The 19272-nt window shown below is 36.4% G+C and overlaps 2 protein-coding genes and 1 long non-coding RNA gene across 3 annotated transcripts; 1 reads left to right on the top strand and 2 right to left on the bottom strand.

Moving 5' to 3' along the window:
- Positions 1-1155: 1155 nt before the first annotated feature.
- LOC111799992 (ABC transporter B family member 1) lies at positions 1156-7370 on the bottom strand. The gene is made up of 9 exons (XM_023683554.1): positions 6479-7370; positions 6316-6370; positions 6056-6231; positions 5749-5949; positions 5399-5658; positions 5006-5322; positions 4647-4870; positions 3375-3748; positions 1156-3299 (listed from the first exon to the last, which is right to left on the bottom strand). Exons 1-9 carry the CDS (start codon positions 6962-6964, stop codon positions 1298-1300), a joined length of 4095 nt encoding a protein of 1364 aa, XP_023539322.1. The 5' UTR covers positions 6965-7370; the 3' UTR covers positions 1156-1297.
- LOC111799993 lies at positions 3755-8110 on the top strand. The gene is made up of 3 exons (XR_002815947.1): positions 3755-3904; positions 7552-7618; positions 7796-8110. It is a non-coding gene; the product is annotated as an uncharacterized LOC111799993 (long non-coding RNA).
- A 7797-nt stretch (positions 8111-15907) lies between these two features.
- LOC111800916 (transcription factor RAX2) lies at positions 15908-17519 on the bottom strand. Its single transcript, XM_023684836.1, has 4 exons — positions 17316-17519; positions 17041-17170; positions 16421-16958; positions 15908-16017 (listed from the first exon to the last, which is right to left on the bottom strand). The coding sequence occupies exons 1-4, from the start codon at positions 17449-17451 to the stop codon at positions 15946-15948; spliced, it is 876 nt and encodes a 291-aa protein (XP_023540604.1). The 5' UTR covers positions 17452-17519; the 3' UTR covers positions 15908-15945.
- Positions 17520-19272: the final 1753 nt, after the last annotated feature.

Here is a 19272-nt window from a genome sequence, read left to right as displayed (position 1 = left end):
ATAAAAAAAAAAAAAAAAAAAAAAAACCACCATAATTTTAAATTACAGAAAGAATTACAAAATTAATATTCCACATATTTCAATTAATTATTTATAATCATTAATGTTAAAAAAAATAATATATATAAATTTAAAATAATAATTTATACAATTTTTTCCTATGAGAGTAATATTATTTTAAAAAACAATATATTAAAGTAGAAGGCATTATGGAAACTAAAAATGTAAATACATTGTGTTAAAATTAATAAATAGTCCTAATTAGTTGTGAATCCAAATATAATTAGAAATAATAATAATAAATATAATAATTAAGAAATTGATATATTTGGATAGAAATAAAATGAATGTGAAAGTTGAATTAAATTGAAGGGGATGTCTTCATTTATTGTAACGTATTTGGTCGTATAATAGAGCGCCCACAATCAAAGACTATACAAACTTTTTTTTAATTATTTTTTACTTTTATAAAAATATTAATTAATTAATTGTAATTTCATTTTCAACTGATTTTTGATGTTCACAACAGTTTGTGTGCCACGTTTGTACACGTTATCAAAGCCGTCTTATATGGCGGGTGTTTCCCGTCTTTTGACTTGCTGTCCCCAATGTTACATCACTCCACGTCAGCATTTATTTATTTGTTTATTTAATTTCTTTACTATTAAACTATTTATTTTATATGATATTATATATTTATTATATTTCCATCTCAACTAGACAATGTGGGCTTACCCATAAACCCATGACCCATGGGCTTGTACTACATAACAATGCCCAGGCCCAAGCCCAAGCCCAAGCCCAGGCCCAGGTATTTTATGTAAATATTTTATTTACATGAATTGAATGAAGAACATCATCGTCCTATTCGAACAGGCGCGCGAACGGGGGAGGCTTCCTTATCGTATTCCGATTTCTTCCGTTCCTCCCTATTAATCGATTCCTTCCAGTAACTGTCTTGTCTTTGGATGCACATGTTTCACTACCATGTAATGAATTCAATGATTCTGTTTCCCGCGTGAATTCCTGTTGTGTTTTTTGCTTGTTTTAATGCATATGAGGTGTTTGTTAAAATGTTTGAATGTTTGGTTGAAAAGATGTTGAGTTTTTATGCATCTGGGTTCTCTGGGAAGTGTTTGTGACGAGAGGACTATGTAAGAAGGGGGCAAAAATCAAGATAATACACTTAATATACTTACTGGATAGAAAATGGCAGATAAAACCCACAAGAATTGGTAAGGGTATAAGGGTTTTTGTTCTTCTTTTTCTTTCTTATCAACTACCAAGCTTCCATCTCCTAGCTCTCTTTCTCATCATCCTCTCTAGTTTTTGCTGAGGAAGTTGAACCTGAAGTCATGCCAATCACTTGGCTGTGTGTGAATCTTTGTAATTGTATCATCCGGGCATAACACCCATCTGGATAATTTTTCAACAAATGTGAGTGTGATCCCTGCTCTGCAACCTTACCATCGTCGATTACTGCAATGACGTGTGCATTTCGGATAGTTGATAGTCGATGAGCGACTACGATTGTTGTTTTTCCTGAACAGGCCCTGTTTAGGGCCTCCTGAACGGATCGCTCGGATTCAGCATCGAGTGCACTTGTTGCCTCATCTAGTAGTATTAGCTCTGCCTTCCTAATTAGAGCACGGGCAATTGCGATTCTTTGTTTCTGTCCACCAGATAGTTGAACTCCCCTCTCCCCAACATAAGTTTTATATCCTTCTGGCAATGCTGAAATGAACTTATGAGCATTCGCCAAAGTTGCAGCTTCTATGATCTCAGCCTCGGTAGCTGATTCGTGGCCATAAGCTATGTTATCATGTATGGAAGCAGCAAATAAGCATGGCTCCTGTGGGACCATAGCAATGTGCTTTCTCAGGGACTTGAGATTGAACTTACGAATGTCCTTTCCATCAATCATAACTCGTCCTGATGATGGCTCATAGAATCTTTGGACTAGTGCAATAACAGAACTCTTGCCACACCCACTAGGGCCAACAAGAGCAAGAGTCTTACCTGCTCGGGCACGCAAACTTAGGTCTCTGAAGACAGGGATATCAGGCCGAGTTGGATAGGAAAAGTCAACATGTTTAAGTTCAACCTCTCCACGAAGTTTATCTGGGACTGGGGTGGCATCTGGGTCATCAGGTTCAATTTCGGTTTTGCGGTCAAGAAGTGCAAAGACCGAACGCATGGCTCGACCACCCTTAATAAAGTCAGGAGCCAGAGTTAGTGTTTCAGCTGCACCATTTGCAGAAACCATAAGGACCATGAAAACACGGATTGCCTTCGAAAAATCGGAGAGGCCATGCTTCACAAGCCATGAGGCATACCAAAGACCTAGAGCATAGGAAGCATAAAGAGAGAACTGAGCAATGCCAAATCCACTACCGGCAATCTGTCCCTTCCAAAAGCAGCGTCGTAGTGGGATCTCAAGGTTGGTTGAGAAAAGTCTGACAATCTTTTCCTCTGAGTTGAATGCAGCGACAGTCCTTACATTGGCAATGGCCTCCCCTGCTAGTTGTGTGGCCTTGGCATGGTTGGCCTCAAGGTCTCCTGAAAAACCAGTCATGAACATTTTCTGTAAGACAGTGGCCGCAACAACCACAGGGAAGACGGCTACAAGGACAAGAGAGAGGCGCCACTGCAAAACAAATCCGGCAGTGCATGCAACTAGCATCAGTGAAGTGTTCTGTACAATCACAGAAATCCTATCTCCAATAGCTGATCTGACGTTGTTCGCGTCGAGGGCCAGCCTTGCAGCAATCTTGGCACTCTCATTTTCTTCCTGGTCAAACCATGCCATTTCATTTTTCAGTACTGCTGTAAGCATCTTCTCTCTTACACGTTTGGTGAGATTCTCTCCCACAATATCCCAGAAGAAATGCTGTATTGTATTGAAGAGAAGAGCAGCTGATGAAAGTCCGATTAGTAGATAGCAGTACTTTATTATTTCTCTGCTCATGAAAGCATGGTCTGGATTATAATAGACACTGAGAACAGCACTTAGAACGTATGCGAAGAAGGCGCTTAAAAACCCACAAACAACAGAGCCAACAGAACCAAGTAATGCATAGAGCCATTCAGGAGAATTCATTTTCACAAGACGCCAAAAGGAACTGGCCTGCTCCTTAAAGGCAAGTTTTTCAAGCCTGTAATTGGGAAGTGAAGCATCCAGAGAGAGGCTAAAATCGGATGTGGAGAAGTCAGATAACCGACGAGAATATGGCGATCGTCCATAGGAAGAATTCCGTGCAATTATGGGGGAGCTCACCGAGTTCCTGGCACTTGAAGGCCTAGATTAAGAATCATCATAGTCCATGTTAGACAAGTTAGACCAAGAAAATTGAGAAGAAATAGATTTTAGCTACCTTGCACTACTCTTTCTGGCATTATTGAGAGCAGTTTCATGTGCCATCTCCTGCATTCGGATAAGCTTAGCATATACACCATTCTCTCCTTTAGCAATGAGCTCATCATGTGTTCCTATTTCAGAAACACTTCCTTGTTGGAGTACTGCCACAAGGTCAGCCTTCCGAATGGTAGAGAGACGATGGGCAATAACAAGAGTGGTCCGCCCAATCATGAAACGATCCAGAGCCTCCTGTACAAGCTTTTCTGACTCCGAGTCCAATGCACTCGTCGCCTCATCTAAGAGTAGGATAGCAGGGTTCTTCAGCATTGCCCTTGCTATTGCAATCCTCTGTTTCTGCCCTCCAGACAGCTGCAGTCCTCTTTCCCCTACCTACCAAATACCAACTTTCTCTCAGAATTCAGCATCATAAGTTAACTACAACAGGAGTTCAAATTTTAGGCACACCTCAGATGGGCAAGGTTGTTTCTACTTGTGTCATTTTCAACCTCAGGGTGAAGAATAATTCTACAGTCATTCTATCAAAAGGTGCGTAAATACTAATTCTTTTTAGTATCTTTGATAAATGGTAATTGTAAAGCATATTCAGATTCCTATCATCATTATTTCTTCTACAGCATGCTATGTCAATAATAGAAAACTATATATGAATGTGTAAATAATTTCATATGCTTTGTATATAGATGTCAGCATTGACTATTTTCTATTGAATCCCCATACCCATATGCTTGATATGCCATCCCTTTAGTTTATTTGATTCTGATTTGTCAGGGCAGACAAGTTAAAAACCTATTTATTTCTGCACATGCATTGTTGACCAAGGCATGTTATCCTGTTTCCATTGTTTGTAGGACCATAAACATTTCTTCAAACTTTCACCAAACAAGAAAAAAAGAAGTCGGTTAAACCTTGTTACAAGAAATAAAATATTCCATTCCCCTGTTCAAAAAGGAGAAACAAATGCATCATTTATAAGTAAATCTTCAAACCTGTATCTTAGTTATAGGTCGGTATCAAACAAACCCTCAACCCTTCAGAAAAATAAAAAATGGTTTATTATACTCTAAACATTAGAACGTTGCCTAAGGACATTATTTATTAACTGGGGGCTTCTAACTATTCTGATAGGATAACCACCTAACATCGTGACGGTTGACATTTATCATTGGAAAACGTCGAAGTTTTAGCTTTATCTTTGACTGTAGAGCCAATGGAGAGTGATTAAGAGGGTTGAAATTTTAACAAATAAGTTTTGAGATTGATAGCTAACCTGAGTGTCATAGCCTTCAGGAAGTTTGATAATGAATGAATGAGCATTGGCGACTCGAGCAGCTTCCTCGACCTCAACTTGGTCGGCATCAGGTCTGCCCAAGAGAATGTTTTCCTTGATGGTGGTGGCAAAAAGAGCAGGTTCTTGGCTCACCAGCCCTATTTGCTGTCTTAACCATCTTAGCTTCAAAGTTTTTATGTCACGCCCATCTAGTAGAACTTCACCTGCACATTTAGTCAAGAAGGAGCTTCTCTTGTAAACACAGAAACCAAGTCCAACAACTTAAATCTCAAGAATAAGACTGAAAGCTAAACACAAAAGCAATGTATTTAGCATTTGGGAAAAAATTGGGCATTTACCTGACATGGGGTCATAGAATCTTTCAATGAGGGAGACGACGGTACTCTTGCCGGAGCCACTGCTACCGACCAGAGCTATAGTCTTTCCGGCAGGGACAGTTAGGGAGAAATTGTTGAGGATTCTTACATCTGGTCTTGATGGGTATGAGAAATCTACGTTTTTTAGCTCAACCAGTCCTGAAACTGACTCTAATTCCAAACCAGATTCGTTGTTGCGGTTTAGAGTGGGCTTATGGTCGATTATACGGTAGATTTTAGCAGCTGCAACTTTAGCCTTTGCGAATGAACTCATGCTCGGAGCAGATTGCCCCAATGCCCTGTGTCAAACAAAGCGATCCATCAGTAAAAAATTTGAAGGTTTCAGGATGAAACTCTGAGATGGTGACTACTTACAGTCCGCCAATCATCACTGCAAACATGGTGGCAATGGCGAGACCGCCATTGGTGGCATGGTGTCTAACAAGATAACCTCCGTACCAGAGCAGAAGAGCGTAACAGCAGAAGACGACAAAGTAAGTGGCGCCCAATCCCATACCCTTGGAGAACCCACTCTTGTAACCTATTCTTTGAGAAATCTTCAATGCGGAGGAGTACCTCTGTAATGCTCTTGATTCGCCGACGAAAGCAAAGACAACTCGAATTTGAACTATTGTCTGCATGTAACATCAAGAATTATCTCTACCCGGATGATATAAGATGCTCAAATCGATAGAAGATGAAGTTTTATTAAGAACTACCCTGACCTGTTCGACAATATTTCCAGCTTCTGAAAGAGCCTCCTGGGTCTTGGCAGTGAGCTTCGCTATTGTGGTGGTGTAGATGCCGCCGATTACAGCAATCAGAGGAACCACCGCAAGGGTTACTAAAGCCAATTGCCACACCGCAGTGAAACCCACAACGAATCCAGAAACAAATGTTGCCATATAGTGGATGAAGTTGCCCAGCTGCGAAGTTCATTCATTTAATTCAATTGTGCAGATAAAAGGGGGTTTCAAAGAGAGATTACTGAAAATAGAGTTGGGTTTCTTTTTCTTTTTTTTTGCTTCTCACCTTCTCACTAATGGCGTCTTGGACCATCACTGCATCAGTGTTGATGGCGAAAACGACATCAGATGTTCGCACCTCGGTATCAAAATACTGGATGTCCTGGTCCAGTGCTGCTTCTAGGTACTTGATCCTCATCTTTGTGGATTGCCGCTCGCCGGTCCACATCCAACACGAAATCTCTGCACTCAGTTTCATATGTCATTTCAATTCACGTATGAATGTAAAGAAAAAACCAAGAGAAGCCTAATGGACACTCTCAGTACCTGCCCAGGATGACGCCCATATTGCAGCTCCAACCACGAGAAAGTAGAATGCATACTGAAATTAGAGCAGAGGGATTTCAGTTGCTTAGATTTTTGACATTTACACTAGATTATTAGCAACACATACACTTCGATTGTGTTTTGAGTCACAGTTCTACTTTACCTTCAAAACCTCCTGCATCATTTTATCCACATCATTGGCGTAAGACCCAAAAGAGTTAACAAGATCGGCGAAGAATCGAAGAAACAGAGGCAGAGAACAACCATGGACAAGGGCTCCGACCGACCCAATTGCCATCAAAACGTAATCCAACCCATCGGCGAATCTGAAGAGCTCCCCAAACCCAACGGCGGTGACAGCCTCAGGCTTCTCCCCACTGGTGCCACCGCCGTTTTCCTTCTTGGAATCACTAGTAGACTCCATATCTCCGTTTGTGGCTCTGCCAAATCCGTCTTGAGCCTCCTCTTTGGGTCTGAGGTCTTCAGGGTCTGTGTGTTTAGCTGTTGGGGCTGATGGGTTGTTGGTTATAAACGGGTCAAGAGGAGGAGGAGGAGGAGGAGGAAGATCAGAAGAGACGAGCTCAAGGCCTTGCATTTCGGACCATTTCCACTGCTCAGTCGTCTTTATCTCCTCGGAATCTTGTGACATTGACGAAATTCCTCGCTTTATGAACAAAATTTCCCCTTCTTTACCTTAATATTATTATTATTTCTTTTTTGCTGCTCACTCTATCAGGCTTTGTTTCAGCTCATGTTTTTGCCGCTCACTTTTTTCAACTCCATAACTTTTTCCCCCACACATCAATCTCTTTCCTTCTGCTACAGTTTGAGTAATTTTTTTTTTTTTTAACTCTCTCTCAGTTGTCTCGGCTCTTCTTGTTCTTCCTGTTGTTGTTCATCTTCTACTTATTGAATGCAAGTGTCAAAGAGACAACAACTGGTCTGCCTTTTTTTTACAGTCAGATTGCTTTTCCAATTGTTCCCCCTTCGCTTCTGTAAAAAAAAAACACAGAAAGTGACACATGTTAAGGAGAGAGACCCAGAGTGAGAAAAAAAGAAGGATTTTCCACCCGACAAATCACACTGTTTCAAAACTTGGAGATGGGTTTTGTAAAAAAAGAACTAAAATCTCATCTTTAATCCCAATAAGAAAAATAATTGCTTTGGTCATTGTCAAAACCTTATAATTGTTCTTATTTTGTATTTTACTATATTTGTGGCTGATTTGGGTATCAGATTGATCTTTCATTTCAGGCTAATCATACCAGCAGTGAACTTGGAAAAATCCCATATGAACGAACAGGTAAATTTTCTATTTCTACAATTGGCAAGCTATTTCTTTTGAGGTTAAAACTTAAAAGGAGGAGTTTAAGTCCGTTAAAGAGGAACAATGGAGCTTCATAAGCGTTTTTAGCTTCTGGCTTCTCGTGAGCTTCATAACTGCAGATTAATAATAATATTTTTATTTTTATTTTTGCAGATTGGAAGGTTGACTGAAGAGAAAAACCAAAGCATAGTTGAAAATCTGATAGCGTATACACATTGGGTCTGCAAAAATTGTCAGAACTGCCGGAAAAAAGGTTTCCTTCTTACACACTATGCCTTGTTTGGATGCCCCATTGTTGAAGTAAGGTCTTAGGAAAGGAGGTGACATTTATAACTAAAACACATTAAAAAACAAGGGAACTTCATTTACTTTCTTTTATGCTTATTCATTTCAATTTCAAACACATTATTATTATTGGCATTTATTACAATAAATTTTGGGAGGGTTGGTATCTTGGATGAAGAACTTAAATGAGCCAATTTTGTTAGTTGAGAGTCGTTCATGGTCAAATATCTTTGAGGTATCATCAAATTTTTGGTTGAACNAGAAAAATTTTTTTTTTTTTTTTTTTTATATAAGGACGTGGAAACCTCTCCAGCAAGAACGCTGGACTTTGAAATGGGCGAATTGTGAGATTTTACATCGGTTGGGAGTAGAACGAAACATTCTTTATAAGAGTGTGAAAACCTTTCTAGCGAGTATACTAGCCCTAAAAGGGGGAAAGGTGTATTATGAGGTTACACATCGGTTGGAGAGCATTCTTTATAAGAGTATGAAAACTTCTCTCTAGCAAACATGTTTTAAAAATTTCGAGGAAAAACCCGGTTCAAAGAGGACAATATCGGCTAGCAATAAAGTTAGGCTTTTAAAAAGATGTTGGTAAAAGAGAGATGAATTTATTGAGAGGTAAAGAGTAAGAAATGGTTAGGTGTGGTTTTAGGGGAAGAGTAAGAAATGGTTAGGTGTGGTTTTAGGGAAAGAGTATGAAGTAGGGTTATTTATACTAACATCTGAAATCATGAGATACTCATAAGAAGAATCTAAAACAGAGCAGTAGTTAAATAACAAGGTTATAAAATTGTGAAATGTGGGTGGAATTTATGAGAGCAATAGCAGGTTTTCCATCCCAAAACCCACCAAAGAGGAAGAAGAAGAGAAGATTTAAGTAAGAACTTTAAAAATACAAGTGTGATGGAAAAAAGAGAAAAAGAGAAAAAGAGAAAGTTAAAGTGAAGGGAGGATTCGAGGGGAATTGTCAGCAAAATCTGCCAAATATACATACACATAAAAGGAATAATTAAAGCATGATGACAGGCAATGGTTGGATTTAGGGTTTAGGAACTCAAACAAGGCAAGCAACCTTCTTAATTCTCTCTTCTCAACATGTTCTAACAGAAACAGAGTAGTAAGTACAGATAGTGCTTCTGTTTTGTTTCAAGTTTCTAAGCCTAAGAATTTGGCCTCTGTTCCTGGGAATTTTGGTTTATTCAACCTTTCTTACTTACTTCTTACACCCTCCTTACAATGAACCAAAAAGATTCATAAAAAGTTGAAAAGGAGTTGGTGGGTTTTGTATATGGTGGTATGAGACGGTTGGCGTAGTTGGTAATGGATGGCTCTGTTTTGCTCTGCCACGCCCCACGCACAACCTGTCCAATCTTCATTTTTCACCCATTTTCACACATCTTTTATTAGTTTGTTATGATGTTTAAGAAGTGGTGGGTGGAGTTAATTAGGCAGTAAATTTCTGGGGTGCGATGAACAGAGCTTCAAATTTAGTTGACGTGAAGCAGTAACCTTTTAAATCACGTGGGTGCAGACATTCAGGCCACAGTTAAAACCTTTTTTTAGCTGACTTCCCCATCTTTACACTAAAACAAGCTGAATATCTTCAATTATTTTCTTTGGATTTGGATGTCTTTTCTTTTTTCCATTAAACAATAATAAAAAAGAAGGGATTTTTCAGTTGAGTGGCCACTCAAATACTTGCATTCGCATGTGACAAACCCTAATCATTCCCTTCCATTGTCTTTCCTATGCCTTACTTAATTCCTACTTTTATTGTTAATAATAGAGTACCCCTTTAATTAAACTACTTTAACCTTAAATTAAGGCACTAATCAAGATTAAACCTTTCTATTAACACCTGCCCCTAAAGATAAGGCCACATACCCTAGAAGATACAAAGTGTCAGTTTTCTTGAGCAGTGTAAGATGGGGTTAGATAGAGGAGTGGTATTGTGGTGTAGGGTATAGTTTTGTAAGGCATGTGACAATAAAGGGGAACAAATTTTGTAATATATCATCATCTTTTCTCCTAGAGTATAGATGGGTTCTTGTTTGTGTGAAAAACAAGCCTTTAGGGTCCACCAAACACACAACAACACAGACCTCTTAGGGCTCTTCCTCTCTCTCTTGCACGTGCCTTACTGATTGGAATGAGTTTTTGATTGAATAGTTCTTCAAGTTTGAATTAAGGTTACAAGCTACCTTATGGACACAAATTTGTAATCTGTTCTTAATTCTATCTTAAGTTTTCTTAAAGTCAATTCTTTGTTTTTTAATCATTTCATTTAGTTTCATATTTGTAGTCAAACACATAAAAAACTATGTGTTTAGGGTATAATTAATAGTGCTAGTGGAGGATGTATGTACTTAATTATTACCCTCTACCTCTATGGGCTGTGTATTCAACCAATGTTCTCAAATTTTTCCTTGGGATCATATTTTTTTTCCCCTCAATAATGTCATATAGGACTGGACCATTGGGGAAGGGACCTTCTAGGTCAAAACAACGTCAATATTATTATATATATTCGAGATGTCCATCCACTGCTAAGTTTTTTAGTAGGGCATATGTACGCTATGGGGACGAAACATAAAGTCTTACTCTAAAAGAGGTAGATCCTTTGAGTAAAGTGAAAATGCTCGATGAGTCGAACCAAACATATAGTTTGATTTGAACACTAAATTCGTAGGTTCAAGTAGTGTTCAAGTTTTGATGAGAAGTAAAAGCAACCTATCAATGTAACCGCTCAAATCTACTACTAGTAGATAATGTAACCGTCCAAGCCTCTATCAAACCTCACAGTTTTAAAACGTGTATGCTAGGGAGAAATCTGTTGGGGATTATTGGGAGTGAGTCCCACGTTGGCTAAGTTAGAGAATGATCGTAAAATTATAAGTGAGGAGTACTATCTCCATTAGTATGAGGTTTTTTGGAGAAACCCAAAGTAAAGTCATGAGAGCTTATGCTCAAAGTGGACAATATCATACCATTGTAGAGAGTCGTGATTCCTAACAACATCTACACATCCTTCCAAAGAATATTTCAAAATGGATGTTGGACTGTGGAATGAGACGAACAAATTAAGGAGGGGAGTTGTTATTAGATTTTAAAAAAGCACTTTCACCGTCCTAAACAGACCCTAAACCCTAGTAATTAAAAATTAAAATCATGAAAAGAAGTGCTTTTTGGTCACTTCCAGACATGATTTCTCCAATTCAGTAACTTAGCTTACACTCTTTCCTGCTAAATTACAGACAGAGACAACCTTTTATGATTATGAATTAGGGGAATTACAGACCATACTTTTTTAGGGTTTAATTTAATGATTCATTACAAACCCTAATTTTTAATTTTATTTAAAATGAAAAGGGATTAATATAATATATTTAACTTTGGGGAATTCAAAAATAATAATAATTATACCCAAGATCTTAATAGTTGAAAGTGGCAAATCTTTGACAACCCAATTGAATGGACTAGAGCTAAACAAAAACATCATAACATTAACATGTGCTGTGTACAACATTAAATAAATAAAGAACATAGTATCGGGTCAAAGTAGATAATATCTACTAGCGATGAGCTTATGTTACATTATTAGTATTTGTATATAGTCACAATCTCACGTTCTTTTTCCTTTTTCTTTTATTTATTTATTTTTTTGTTGATAAGAATTGTGAGATTACTATTATATTGCAACTATTTGAAGTATTATTTGAAATTGACGAGAAATAAATTAAGAAATGAGAAAAGGCGAAAAAAGCACGTTGTTTGGTTAGGTTTGAAGTTGAATCACTTCGGTCTCTTCATTGTATTATTTGGATTAAATTTTGATCTTTATGGTCCATGTGACACCTTTTTTTTTTCTTTCTTTTGGGTTTTACATATATATTAGTTATGCATATTTATTATTATTATTAGCAAAAAAAGAGAAGAGATTAGGGGTGAGAAATTACAAAGTTTTGTTATTTTACTTTTTGGGGTTAAAAAAATAAAAATTAGAACTCATTTTCAATATAATACAAAGTGGTATGAGATGGCACACATTATTAGCAACTCATTATGATCAATTTGTCACCACTCATAATTTTTTTTTATAATCAAAATATAATTTTGAAATTAAAAAAAAAAAAAAAAATTGGAGGAAGGGAAATATGTTGAGTTCCAAATCTTAGTTGTTTTCCACAATGATACTTTTTTTAAAAAAAATTATAAAAAAAAAAAAAAAAAGAGTTAAATTAAAAAGCATATTATTAATGAGTATATATAGTGAGTAAGGCACATGCATTAAGCATCTTAGTCTACCTTTTCAAGTCTTTATTTATGGATCTAAGTGGATGTCATTTTAAACTTACACTTTTAAAATGCAAAATAAAACTAATTAATTCATAAAGTTTACATTTTTATTTGAAAGTATAATTAAGACTCACTATCCGTGTTTTGAAAAATAGACTTGCAACATGATCATGTTACCTATTTATCTTGAACTATTTCTAAGACGGAAGACTATCCTCATAAATTAATATGGGTTCTTTTAGTTATTTAAAGTATGGATTTTCTTAACCGACATTACTTTTATAGATTTGTAGTATAAGAATTAAAGAGGTCCAGACATTAGAAGTCGACGAGCGAAAATAGGTTATAAAAGGGAAATAACGTAGAAATTGAAGAGATTGGTAAGAATTTGGAGTGATGGAAGGTTTTAAGGAACAAAATAATGGGAAGCATGACCAAGATGATCGAAAGACTTTAACAGTTCTTTTAGTCATTTAAAATGGCACGTCATAATCTAAGTCCATCGTTAGTAGATATTGTTTATTTTGGCTTGATCGGGGCGACACACTAGTTATAGTAGTGTTAGACCATCTCCCTAGTAAATGCGTTTTAAAATTCAAAGATTTTGAGGCATTCCATCTATTTTACCTCAATTTCATCTAAATATTTTGATCATTTTTTTTTGGTAGTCCACATGTGAAAATACAAAATTGCCCTTCATTATGTTTGTATGTATGTTGATGATTGATTCATTCTTTAGGGTTTGTTGGATGGAATATATTTTATCTCAATGTTTTTTTTTTGTTTTTTTTTGTTTTTTTTCTTTTCTCTATTCATCTAAACATTTCTTCTTTTGTTTTGCCTTTTGTCTCTCATTTTCCACCCTTTTATTTGCTTTTACCCAAGAAATTATCAATACCCACAAATAAAAATTGAATCTTTTGAACGGGAACGTACTATTTTATAAAAAAATATATCTCAAATGAGAAAAAAAAAGTTATTTTAAAAGATACGAACGTCTGATTTTTTCATTGAAACATACATCTTAACATCAGTTTATCGATAGGAAAAGAAAAAGAGCGTGTTTCCATGATGAATGGAGGGGTTGAGGGTTTGAATTTTGAGGTAGTTTGCCATAATTTTGTCAGCAAAATAAACCACAGCTCATGCACAATAACCACATAAAAAGAAAAGAAAAAGGAAAGAAAGGGAAAGGAAGAGTGTACATTAATTTATCCAAACACCTTTTTATGACCTCGCCAAGAATCATCTAACATGTTTATCTCTTAAATTTGGTTGAATTAATCGAGTATTCTCTTTTCATTTGTTAAAAGAATTTCACATTTATATCTTATCAACTAGAAATTTGATGTTTGACCATTAGCTTTGTAGTAAGAATGAAGATAGTGATTTCTTATTGAAATTGATGGTTTGGTTCGTTAATGATATCAAATTCAAAACATTTTACATCAATTTGTCAACATCATGACTGTGAATGTTTGATTAATCCACCACACCTAAATGGTGTGAAAGTTATCTTATTTATAATCAAATAAATTACAAGGATATGGAAATAGTAATAAATGGAAATAACAATAAATGGAAAGATACCTATGATAATAAGGCAAATATGTAATATTTGCCTTATAATAAAATATCAAATATAATATATACGGGAAAGTATAATTTATTACTAAATATCCTTAACAATGACATTATTGATACTCAATCCGAATAGTTCGTAGCATTGAGAAACGATTACGAAGAACAATCAAGCATAATGATTCACAATATGAACTATTTCGAGCCGTATAAGATTAGGACGTGAATAATCTTAAAAGATGAGAGCAGAGAGAGGGAGCATGTGCAGTGGCTAAATAATTGAAGTTAACAGAGGATGATGGCTGATAGCATCTTCTCTCAAAATCTTCCAAACAAAGGGAAAGTGTGCAATCAACACCAAATTTTTGAACTATGGGACCCTTTTGCCTTACCCACTTTCGACCCTAACTCTTTACCTAACTTTCTCAACTTCATCTCACTTCGCTTCATTAAATCTTCGCTTCATTAAATCTCGAGGGCCCAACTCTTTTCAATACGAGAAACTGACCCATTATGTATCGCTGTCAGCTCATGATTTTAAAACGCGTCTATTATGGAGAGAGTCTAGCCCTATTCTAACTAGTGTCTCGCATTGTCTAGTGACTGGTTCTAATACTATTTGTAACAGCCTAAGCCCATCAGCCACACGGTTTTAACACACGTTTGGTAGGGAGAAGTTTCGGCTTCTTTCTTGTCTCCAACCGATATGAGATATCAAACTTATATGCTGGTGTAGCAATTTAAGATGCAAGTTCATTACCTATGAGTTGACGTCTAACCCATCAAAATCGTGACAAGAAGTCTTTAGATGTTGAACTTCGAGATTTCATCGACAATTTGAGCACAATTCAACTAATTAAGTAGGTTCTTTTGACCAAAAAAGTTGAGCGTTTTGAATTTTCAAACTTAAATAGCGTCCCATGGTGAAGTTTTTGGGCTGGCAAGATGCTATAGCAGCCCACAAGGCCACAATCATGATGGACTTAGTTGCCTCATATCAAGAACACTAAGTACTTCGAAAATTCAAAGAGGGAGGTGTAGAAAAGTAAGAGACTCAACTTGGCTTCCGGGTGGGCTTAAACTGGTACAAACAACATTAGAGCTAGACATCGAATGGTGTGCTAGCGAGGATGCTAAGTCCCAAGAAGGTAGATTGTGGAGATCAAACATTGGTCGGAGAGAGAAACAAAACATTTCTTATAAGGGTGTGAAACCCGTGAGGCTGTAACAGGCCCCCAAAAGGTAAATTGTGAGATCGCACATCAAACATTCATGAAACAGTACTGTTGCAACAGACTACAGTGATTAATATCTCAATATTCTTTATAAGAATGTAGAGCGTATCGGGTGAGATTGGAGAGGTTTTTTCTCAAACCCGACAAAGTCTTATTTTTCTTGTTTGGATAAACAAACCCATCTGTAAATTGGTCAATGAGATTATCTTCATTTATTATTTATTTATTTATTGGAATCTCACTTTTTTATTTATTTATTTATTTATTTATTCAATTTGTCCATATAATACTACTAAAACCCATGCTCTTTCATCTCCTTCCTTTTGGCTCCTTCTTCCCCTTCAGATTCTTTCTATTTAATACGTCATATTTTTAATTTTACATCTAATAAAACATATTTAGGTTAAAAATCTAATACGTGCCATACCATTACGTAAAAGAGAAGAGGCGAGCCCAACCTCACCTCATCTGCTCGACCTCATGAGAGACATGTACCTTGCATGCTCCCCGTTCGTGCAATCCTAATGTCCCATTTTTAATCTAATTCAAAAAAGAATCGATGAAACCCTAAAAGAGTTTGCTAACTAGAGCTCTCTTCGTCTTTGATAATGTTAAAAAATAGTCATCGTGCTTTTACATATAAATCTCTCGAGTTTTTTAAAGTCGAAACTTAGTTAATCTCATAGCCACACATGTGATTGATGGATGTGATTTAGATTATCCATTAGCTTTTGGTTTTCGGTCCAATCATTAAATGAAAATGGAAATTATTTGTTTAATCGAGAGTTCGTGGACTTCTATGCTTAATTAAACTCTTATGATGGCTATTAACAAAATACNAAAAAAAAAAAAAAAAAAAAAAAAAAAAAAAAAAAAAAAACATGAACATGAACATGAACATCTTCAGCCATCAAGAAACACATTGCTGCAGCTACTAGAAGTGATCAGCTGCTTAATTTCCTCAAGCCCATAATCNAAAAGTAAGAGACTCAACTTGGCTTCCGGGTGGGCTTAAACTGGTACAAACAACATTAGAGCTAGACATCGAATGGTGTGCTAGCGAGGATGCTAAGTCCCAAGAAGGTAGATTGTGGAGATCAAACATTGGTCGGAGAGAGAAACAAAACATTTCTTATAAGGGTGTGAAACCCGTGAGGCTGTAACAGGCCCCCAAAAGGTAAATTGTGAGATCGCACATCAAACATTCATGAAACAGTACTGTTGCAACAGACTACAGTGATTAATATCTCAATATTCTTTATAAGAATGTAGAGCGTATCGGGTGAGATTGGAGAGGTTTTTTCTCAAACCCGACAAAGTCTTATTTTTCTTGTTTGGATAAACAAACCCATCTGTAAATTGGTCAATGAGATTANTCCATCAATGGAGAAGCTTCCATCCACATATCATGATCATGAAATTGTTTTACAAAGCTCATTCTCTTCTTCTCGTCCTCGACTCCGATGCCTCCTCCGTTACCGTACTCGGCGTCGGAGGAGCTGCAACTGGGTTGATCCCTTCCGAACACGAGGAGGCCGTGATCGGATTTGACATCGTAATTATTTTGAGCTCGGTTTGAATTGATGATAAAGGTTTGATCTTGAGAGGTGGAGATCAAATTTGTGGGGTTTAGAAGAGTGGATGAGAATGAGATGGTGTCTAATAAAGTGGAAAACGTCCCATTAGGGTTTGGGAAGCTTGGGAAGTTGCTATGATCTGAGTATGAAGATGGTGATGAAGATGATGATGAATTTGTTGAGGAAGTTTGAAGAAAATGGGAAAGCAATCCATGTGGGGTTGTGTTTTGAGACGAGATGTTGTTTGTACCCATTAGTTTCTTCTTCAATTTCGTGTTCCAGTAATTTTTTATGTCGTTGTCTGTTCTTCCCGGTAGTTGTGTTGCAATCACTGACCACCTATACACGTTCAAAATCGACATCAGAGCGTGAATCTAAACATAACTGAATTAATCGTTCGAGATCATAACCAAAAAAATACCTGCTTCCAATGGTAGTAAAGAGATGGTAAATTATCCGATCTTCATCCTCAGAAAAATCTCCATGTTTGATATCAGGTCTCAAATAATTCAGCCACCTCAATCTACAACTTTTCCCACATCTTTTCAAACCTACCCAACACGTGATTAACACAAACATGAGCATAATTCAACTGATTTCGAACATGTTTCTTCAATTTGATCGATAAAGTTCGAATCTTTGACGAACTTTTTCAAAACCCAGATGAAAAAAACTAAGAGAGAGAGAGATTAATACCCGCTTTTTGTGGGAGAGAGATCCAATTTCCTCCAGTTCCATGTTTTTGAATATAGTGTTTGAGCTTTGCATCTTCTTCAGGGGACCATGGCCCTCTCTTCACATTAGCTTTATCACAGCATGGAGTTCTTCCCATCTTTCTCTCTCTAAATTTACAACCCACAAACAGAGAGAGAGAGAGATTTGATGTTATTAATGTTTCAAAAAGACAACACTCTTCCTTCTCTTATTGAGAAAGAGATCAGCACACAAGTCAACAAAATTTTTAAAATTTAAAAAAATCGCCCAAAATGAACGTTTTTTATGACACCCAAGTAAAAGAGAGATTCATGAATGAATCGAGATCACGTCTAAATGAAACACTTTTTCTAGAATGCATGTGAGTAAGAACAAAACATGTCAGAAAGACACATATTGTCTGTGGAATTACCATTCATCCTTAAAAAAAGTGGGTAAGAACAAAACATGTCAGAAAGACACATATTGTCTGTGGAATTACCATTCATCCTTAAAAAAAATGAGTAAGAACTGTGGAATTACCATTCATCCTTAAAAAAGTGAGTAAGAACAAAACATGTCAGAAAGACACATATTGTCTGTGGAATTACCATTCATCCTTAAAAAAGTGAGTAAGAACAAAACATGTGAGAAAGACACATATTGTCTGTGGAATTACCATTTATCTTGACAAGTAGATAACGTGACCCTAAACAGTGATCCAAAGTCTTTTAGCTAAAAAAAAAAAAGGAAAAATATAGGAGCACGTTGAGGATGATGGGATGTTGGGATTTAAAAATTTTTGGAGCACTAAATTTATTTGGTTAGAAAATGATGGAATTGGGTTGATTATTTAATTTAATTTTGGGGGTGGTCCAATTAAATGATATTTGTCTCTTTGTCACACCAATAATAATATATTCCCTAGCTAGCTAAAAAGCTTGATGTATATTTATTAATTGTGTGGGGAATACTTATACTTAATTATTGTTCATGCAATGTATGTATTCCTTTTATTTTATTTCTTTTGTATTATATTATTCACGATAAAATGCCAGTTTTTCCTCGTTGTTTATTTTGTGTCCTTTTCTATATGCCAATCTTTTATAAAATGTCTCAAACATATTTATAAAAATAACGATTGAAATAGGAGATTGGGACGGGGACGGGAACAGGGACGGGGACGGAGAAGCTATCTCCATTCCCACTCCATGAACATCGACTCGGGTCCCCAAGTGTTTGAAAGAACTATTAATAATTAAAAGGATTGAAATTTATTTAGGATGTTATTGTCAAAATTGTAGCTTTTAAATTTCAAAAGGGAAGAAGACGCCGAAATGGACTATTTACGTAAGAATATTAACTTTTCACTTACCATTCACATTACAATTTCAAACTATCTTTCGAGAAACTGAGTGGTAAAACTTATCGAATTCCTCCATGCCTCTATCTCTCTCTCTCTCTATATATATATATAACACTCTCTCTGAGCTACCTAACTCGAAGGCTCGATATTAGATGAGTCAAGCCCTATAGAATAGCCTAAGCCTACCACTATCAGATATTGTATTATTTCGGCTTTTGTTTCTAGACTTCTCCTTAAGGTTTTAAAACAATGTCTGCTAATGAGAGGTTTCCACACTCTTATAAAGAATGTTTCGTTCTCCTTTCCAACCAATGCAGTATCTCACAATCTACCCCCTTATGAGAAAGTAGACGCATTTTAAAACTTTGGGAGGAAACCCACAAAGAAATGCTCAAAGAGAACAATATCTACTAACGGTGGACTTCAACTGTTACAAATGGCATCAGAGGCAAACACTAGGTGATGTGCCAATGAGGAGGCTGACCACCAAGAGGGTGGATTGTGAGATTCCATCTCGATTGGAAAGGGGAACAAATCATTTCTTATAAGGGTGTGAAAATCTTTCCCCAACAGACGTGTATTAAAATTGTGAGA

Source organism: Cucurbita pepo, chromosome LG08 (genome assembly GCF_002806865.2).
Source record: "Cucurbita pepo subsp. pepo cultivar mu-cu-16 chromosome LG08, ASM280686v2, whole genome shotgun sequence".
Taxonomy (NCBI): Eukaryota; Viridiplantae; Streptophyta; class Magnoliopsida; order Cucurbitales; family Cucurbitaceae; genus Cucurbita; species Cucurbita pepo.
This window is presented reverse-complemented; position numbering and strand designations above follow the sequence as displayed.

Bases quoted from the DNA above. Each gene is read 5' to 3' on its own strand.
- LOC111799992 (XM_023683554.1), bottom strand. From the start codon at position 6,964: ATGTCACAAGATTCCGAGGAGATAAAGACGACTGAGCAGTGGAAATGG. The intron at 6,232-6,315 runs GTACTGAGAGTG...AACTGAGTGCAG, and splicing joins ATGGGCGTCATCCTGGGCAG to AGATTTCGTGTTGGATGTGG. The intron at 3,300-3,374 runs GTAGCTAAAATC...TTCTTAATCTAG, and splicing joins GCCAGAAAGAGTAGTGCAAG to GCCTTCAAGTGCCAGGAACT.
- LOC111800916 (XM_023684836.1), bottom strand. From the start codon at position 17,451: ATGGGAAGAACTCCATGCTGTGATAAAGCTAATGTGAAGAGAGGGCCA. The intron at 17,171-17,315 runs GTATTAATCTCT...CGTGTTGGGTAG, and splicing joins CTCTCTCCCACAAAAAGCGG to GTTTGAAAAGATGTGGGAAA. The intron at 16,959-17,040 runs GTATTTTTTTGG...GAACGTGTATAG, and splicing joins TTTACTACCATTGGAAGCAG to GTGGTCAGTGATTGCAACAC.